Raw genomic sequence first — 7263 nt, 5'->3', positions numbered from 1 at the left:
AGATAGGGCTGTGTGAACACAGGACAGGTCCTGCTGTGGTTTAGTAAGACCAGTGGATGTTATAGTTGTGATAATGGTTGGGGTCGTTTATGAACTTTTTATTTATTTACTTTGGTTTTTTGAGACAGGATTTCTCTGTGTAGCCCTGGCTGTCCTGGAACTCACTCTGTGGAGTGGCCTCACACTCACAGAGATCCTCCTGCCTCTACCTCCCAAGTGCTGGATTAAAGGCGTGCGCCACCACTGCCTGCCTGTTTATGAACTTCTTAGAATGTGCAGAATATTCCTCAGACACTCACATGTGGAAGGAGAAATTTGCAGGAGACTGAATATACTGTATAGTTATAATGTTTCGTATGTATCATAGCGAAGCAAGATTAAGTTTTGTGCCTGTGACACTTCCAGCTCTGTGTGTGTGTGTGTGTGTGTGTGTATGTGTGTGTGTGTGTGTGTGTGTGTGTGTGTAAAATCTGGGCTGATGGCGTTAATAGACAAACATAATGAGAATTTTTAATGAGTCTGAATACTGTTTACTACTTGAGGCCTGAAACAAAGGTTCTGCTTAGCCATCTCTGAGAAACATTCAAAATTAGACTCTAAACACAGGAGTTCGGATGGCAGGTTTGCAACATTTTATATTCATAGAGAGACTCTGACTTTGGGATGAGTTTTGTCCTCTGCCTTCTCTTGCCCACAGAATCCTTGTTACCTGATGACCATGTGGTGCCCTTTGACTGGAAGACACTCAAGATAATACCTTTGCCATGGAAGATGCCACTATAGAGGTATATGTTTAGGTTTCAGAGATTTATTTTCAAAGTAGTTAATCTGTTATTTTTAACTATGTGTATGTGCACATGTATGTGGGTGCCTGCAGAGACTGGAGGTGTCAGATCTCCCTGGAGTTGGGGTTATAGGCAAATGTGAACTGCCTGAGGTGGGTGCTGAGAACCAAACTCAGGAGGTCTGCAAGGGCCGTGTGTGTTCATAACTGCTCCATCTCTCCCACCCTAGATAACATTTCTGTAAAAATAAATAGAGAGGATTGCTTTATGAAAATTAGAGAAAGAGCAGGGGGGTGGTGGCTCACGCCTTTACCTCCAGCACTCCGGAGTCAGAGGAGGTCTGTCTCTGTGAGTTTGAGGCCAGCCTGGTCTACAGAGCAAGTACCAGGGCAGTCAAAGCTACACAGGAAAACCCTGTCTTGAAAAAAACAAAAAAAAAGGAAAGAAAAAAATATAAAACGAATATGTGTATGTACGTGCATACTTTATTTCAAATAGTCCTAAGAGAAACAAATTTACTTCTAAAAGTACATTGAAGGTTGTACATTCTGAAGTGGCCATTTTATTTATTTATTTTTGGTTTTTCGAGACAGGGTTTCTCTGTGGTTTTGGAGCCTGTCCTGGAACTAGCTCTGTAGACCAGGCTGGTCTCGAACTCACAGAGATCCGCCTGCCTCTGCCTCCCGAGTGCTGGGATTAAAGGTGTGCGCCACCACCGCCCGGCCCGAAGTGGCCATTTTAGAAGAGTCATTCATTACGTATATTCTTTTTTTTTTTTTTGGTTTTTCGAGACAGGGTTTCACATCTGTAGCTCTGGAGCCTGTCCTGGAACTCCCTTGGTAGACCAGGCTGGCCTCGAACTCACAGAGATCCGCCTGCCTCTGCCTCCCGAGTGCTGGGATTACAGGCGTGCGTCACCACCGCCCGGCTTCATTACATATATTCTGTGTCCAGTCCTAAGTTAGGTTTGATTTGTATTTGATTGATTTAAGGCATCTTATCAATGGTGTGGTCTTTTGGTCCTCAGTGGGAAAACATCCCTGTTCTTAGGTCTGCTCACGTTATGCAGGGAGCCGATGGAGAACTCGGATTGTAGACTCTAAGAGTAGTATGTAGCTGTTTTGCTTTGTTTTTATGGTTGGTTGGTTTTTTTTTTTTTGGTTTGGTTTTGGTTTTTTTTTTTTAGATTTATTTATTTATTATGTACACAACATTCTGCCTCGATGTATGCCGGCATGCCAGGTCTCATTATAGATGGCTGTGAGCCACCATGTGGTTGCTGGGAATTGAACTCAGGACCTCTGGAAGAGCAGCCAGTGCTCTTAACCTCTGAGCCATCTCTCCAGCCCCTGGTTTTGGTTTTTAAAGGCAGAGTTTCCCTGTGTAACAGCCCTGGCTGTCCTGGAACTCACTCTGTAGACCAGGCTGGCTAAACTCCCAGAGATCCACCTGCCTCTGCCTCCCGACTGCTGGGATTAAAGGCTTGCGCCACCCCTGCTGTCCTTTTATTGTTTAATTAATTAATAGTGATGTAAGTAAAACTACAAGTACCCCAGGACACATTTTGAAATTAACGGTAAGAATTAAGTTTAATGATAAAATGTAGAGCTATCGGTTAAGGGTGACAGTTATTTCTTACGAGCAGATTGGTTTTATGTCTAAAACCAATCATACCTTTTCATAAGCTTCTTTTTTTTTGTTCTGGAGATGGGGCCTTGCTCTGTAGATCTGTCTAACCTCAAATATTAACAATATTCCTGCCCGGTCTCTCTTGTGTGCTGGGGTCATGTTACCACACCACCACCCACACCACCACCCTTTGCTCATTGGTATATGCTTAATTCTCTCCTTAGCCCTCGGGGAGGCCATGTTGGCATTCATGCACACAGAGAGCAGTGCTTAACATGTTCAGACTGGCATTGTGCTTGTAATGTTGCTTTTGACATCTGAGGAATGCCTGCACATGAGAATTAATCGTGATTTATTTATCTCAATTATCATTTCCAGAAAAGGCAGGCGCCTCTTGGTAAAAATGAAAATCCCTCGAGCTGTAAGTACTTCTCATCACAGAGACCTCAATATGGTCAGAGGAAATGAGTGTTGACATCGCCTGGTTGTAATAGCGCAGATGTATTGCAGTTGAAGAGTTGTTACCATGGCAACCATGTCTGTGCCATTGCATGTTCAATGCTTCTCTCCAGTCGCACATCTTTCTGTGAACTACAACAAAGCTTGGATTGTTGCTCCCAAGATTTATTCCCCATTTCATTACTCAGAAAGCGTTTCAGAGCATTCTGGTGACACAGTGTGTGAGAAATTCCCCCACACCACCGATGTGTGACCAGAGCTAGGAATTAGGACTGTAGGTTGTGTGTAAATATTGTATATTAGCAGATGCTCCAAGAAAAGAGTTAGCCTGGATAGACGCTTGTGTCATATGCTATACTTGACATTGAGAGTGACATTAAAACAAGTATATCACACTTTCCCCAGAATCTGACATTATGAAGTAAATACATCTGCTGGGATTGTCAGTGTGTACATGTCTGCACTTGATAAGAATGGAATGCATATGTGTTTTGGCATGTTTTCTCTTTTCGAAAATCTTAACTCATTTATAAGCATAATCTGTGTTTGACTCTCAGTGACAAATATGTGTATATTCAGTAGAAATGTTTTCCTCTTTCCCTGCTTCTGCTGGAAGACAGCAGTGGGCACTCAGGAGGGGTGTGGAGACCTGGAGAGACATCTAGAAGAAGATCCGTGTGCTAAGAGAGTGTGAGAGCTCTGGAGAAAGGGTGAAAACTTGCAGTTTGTTCCCCAGGGTATTACAATGTCATAGTAGACATTGTTCCTGATCTTAAGGGGAAGCAGTAAGCCCCTTGCGACCCCTGTGGTTTTTGTGACAGAGTTGCAGTTAGGGGATGTTTCCTCTCACCTCTGTAAGGTGGCTCTAGCATGACACAGGAGGTACCTGTCCAGGTAATGTGCAGTGAACTTGGCTTTGTGGCCCATCTGCGAGTCTCTTCTCCCTGCTGAGTGTGACTGTTTTGTGACAAGGACATGCTTTTTCTTTTGGTTCTGAAATCACTCCTCCACCCCGCTCTGGCTGCGCTCCAGTCTCTCCTGAGCATGTCCCAGGTTTGTAGCAGCATGCGTAACTGCAGTTACATGAGAAAGCCTTCCGGTTTGGTTTGTCATAATGTACTGACAAACAGGTTTTAGAGGGCAGATAGAAATGTAGGAAGAGGCAGTTATAAGGAGAACCTGCTAGGCTGTAAAAGTCCCAAGGCTGTCTCTGCCTATTGCACAATGCTCTGCGCCAGTTGCCACGTGTTGATTGATAGCCGTGGTCCTTTGTAGACACTGAGGCCGGGAATGTGTTCCGGTGTCCCTGTCCTGGGGCCTGCTATGTGAGCTGAAAAAAATTAACCTCCTCACAGCCTCAGGTTTTTTTTAAGTGTAAAAATAAGTTAACAATATCACTTTCTAGTGGAGATTTTAAATGGGGATTAAATGAAATAAGTGTGCAAAGTACTTAGGAGAGTGCCTGAGAAGGAATGGTCTCTTAACACGGGTTCATTTCCGTTCTCTCAACACCTCCTTGGGCAAAGCCCTCTGGCAAAATAGAACTCATGTGATCTTGGCAGAGGAAAATATTGAGCTAGGCAACTTGCTTACCCATTTGCATAAATTCTTGTAACGATCATTAATAACTTTTGTGCTGTAAAGAGCTGTACCTCAGGGAGTGAGAACAGGAAGTAGGTGAGATGGGCAGAACCAGGGAGAGTGGACTAAAAGGACAACAGGTCCTAGATGCTGGAAGAGTGACCAGGGTAGCAAAGAGGAGCTGAGAACAGACTCCTTCCAGCGGCATCTTGTCTGGACGGGTGTGCACTTGTATGCAGGGGAGATCTCTGCTTCCTGCCCTGCTACTGATGGTCCCGACCACTGGGAAAAGCCTGGGTGCCCAGCGCTGACCCTCAGAGGTCCTTCCAGCGCGCACTCGTTGGCCACCAGCCCTGGCATGGATAGTCACTCCAGTCGTTGCTCTTGATAGGTTGTGTCAATAATGAAAGACAATTTGCAAGCAGTAAGAGTTTGAACACTGCCCTGCCAAGTGCCAAGACCTTTGTCACAGCTTCATTTTGCAGAGGAAAATGAGGCACAGAAAGTTCTTTAATTACTCCAAGACTTGGATGACAGCATGTGTACAAATATTGGACTGTGGCCACAACTCTAGAATTATGAAATCCCAAAAGGCTCCAAAATCCAAATGTCATTTTGTTTATCTAATCTTTAAAAATGGTGAAATATACAATAAAATAATTACCTTAGCTGTTTCTTTAAAAATGTTTATTTATTTTGTTTATTATGTGTGTATGGATGAGTGTATATACGTGCATAAAGGAGCTTGTGGGAGCCTGAACTGAAGAGGCATCAGATCCCTTGAACTGGAGCTGTAGATAGTTGTGAGCCACAGTGTGGGCCCTCTGCGAGAGCAGTAAATGCTCTAAACCTCCGACCCTTCTCCATGGCCCCACCTTCACCATGCTTAAGTGTGTTTTAGTTTACACACAATGCACCCACTGTCATGGCCACTACCTCTCTCAGTTTGTGAGCCCCCATCGTCCTCATCCAGCCATAGCTCCCTATCCTGGCCTTCACCCCAGTGTCCACTTTTTGTTTTTGAGTTACATGTTACATTAAAATGAACTTGTCAGTAAGTCTGACCTAAACTGTCAGGACATGGATTTTCTTTCTTATTTACTCACTCGGCATGTAGTCTTTATGTATGTACATCTCACGGCAGAAATAGTGCGCTTCATCACCATGCCCCTCCTCCACTCAGGATATACACTAATGTTTGCTCTTTTTTTTTTCTTTCTGGTTGTTTGAGACAGGGTTTCTCTGTAGCTTTGAAGCCTGTCCTGGAACAAGCTCTTGTAGACCAGGCTGGCCTCGAACTCACAGAGATCTGTCTGCCTCTGCCTCCCGAGTGCTGGGGTTAAAGGCGTGCGCCACTACCTAATGTTTGTTCTTATACTGTATTAGTTCAACCAACAAATAAACAGTTTATGAGTTCTTAGACTATCTGGACCTCCAGGAATTTGCTTAGAGATCATGGGAACCTATCATATAATTAGAGGTTACTTTTAGTATTTTATTCTTTTTTTTTTTTTTCTGAAGCTGAAGACCGAACCCAGGGCCTTGCGCTTGCTAGGCAAGCGCTCTACCACTGAGCTTTTTGATTTAGTTGTACTTAATTTTTGAAGAAATATGATTGTCCACTTCCTCATCCTCACTGTCCAACATGCAGACATTTGCTTAATAACCTTCTAGATGCAGTGTGTGTGTGTGTGTTCTGTTGCTGGAGGGTCTCAGGGCCTGCTGTGCACAGCCCTCAGAGCCTGGGGGAGGGGAGAGGGGAGGACCCAGGGCCTCTGTGCACAGCCACACCTTCAGCCTTCAGCCCTATTTCTTGACTGGACTTTGAACTTACCTCCAACCTAAGCTCCACCCACACCCCAAACCTTCCAGCGCCTGGATATTGGGGTTATACTGGATGAGTTGTGCTTTTTGGCTCTCTCTAACCTAGGACACTTTGATCAGATCAATCAGCATTTGACCTTTGCTGCCTAGTTTCTAGACAGCGGTTGCTATGAGCCCTCCCTAGCTTCTGTTTAAAGTGATGACAGCAACAAAACAGCCAGAGCCTCCGGAGACACCCTAGAGTAGCTTCCTTTGCACCTCAGGGAGGTTTTAAGGAAGAGCAGAAGTTAAATCTTGCCTTGAAGCTGCCATCTTTGGTGGATGCTGGTCAGTTTCTCAGAGTAGCTCAGGCCTCCTCAGTGTTCGCCTGTGCGGTTTGGAGTGTGCATTACCAGACTGAAGGCTCAGACAGGAGCCAGAGTTGGTGCTCTCTGTTTGTACTCTGAATTCCCAAAAGGCCAAGAAAACCAAAAGTGGTTCACAGAGCCCATATCCTGCTGGGGACCCAGGATCCTGGCAGCACAGATCTGCCCCCGTCAGTCCTTGTTCCTTCCCGCAGTCTTGTTTTGGAGACAGACTTTCATTAAGTTCCCTAGGCAGTCATTGAACTTTCAGTGCTCTGTCTCAGCCTCCCAACTAGCTACGACTAAATGCGCTTAATTTAATTGAAACTAGCCCTGTGGTCCCCAAGCCTCCCCCTGCCTCCTACAGCTTCCCTAAGTCATCTAGAAGAGGGATGAGGGAAGAGCCAGGAGGGAGACAGAGTTAGAAGGAGGGCCAGCCAGCCAGGGAGGAGATAGGCATCTGGAAAATTCTTTCTTTGTTTACAGCAAAACATTTGTGGCTTTCTAGTGAATGTGTTAGAAGCCACTCCACTAAAGCTGTGTCTAAGGACAGTACTGGGAATATTTAGCAGTGGGCATGGTGGGGGCAGCCACCAGTTTGGACCATCTTTATGGTTTTTTTTTTTTTTTTTTTTTTTTTT

The 7263-nt window shown here is 44.8% G+C and overlaps 1 protein-coding gene across 4 annotated transcripts in view; it reads left to right on the top strand.

The window, feature by feature from the left end:
• N4bp2l2 (NEDD4 binding protein 2 like 2) overlaps nucleotides 1-5690 on the top strand; it is a 79028-nt gene extending 73338 nt beyond the window's left edge. For all 4 annotated transcript variants that reach the window (XM_005371241.3, XM_026778057.1, XM_026778058.1 and 1 more), the window contains 2 exons: nucleotides 698-785; nucleotides 2793-5690. In XM_005371241.3, coding sequence (XP_005371298.2) covers nucleotides 698-783 — 86 coding nt within the window. In that variant the 3' untranslated portion in view covers nucleotides 784-785; nucleotides 2793-5690. The remainder of the gene's footprint in view (nucleotides 1-697; nucleotides 786-2792) is intronic.
• Nucleotides 5691-7263: the final 1573 nt, after the last annotated feature.

The sequence above is a fragment of the Microtus ochrogaster genome, unplaced genomic scaffold (genome assembly GCF_000317375.1).
Source record: "Microtus ochrogaster isolate Prairie Vole_2 unplaced genomic scaffold, MicOch1.0 UNK102, whole genome shotgun sequence".
In the NCBI taxonomy this organism is placed as follows: domain Eukaryota; kingdom Metazoa; phylum Chordata; class Mammalia; order Rodentia; family Cricetidae; genus Microtus; species Microtus ochrogaster.
The sequence above is the reverse complement of the archived record's forward strand: the minus strand, read 5'-3'. Positions and strand labels throughout refer to the sequence as shown.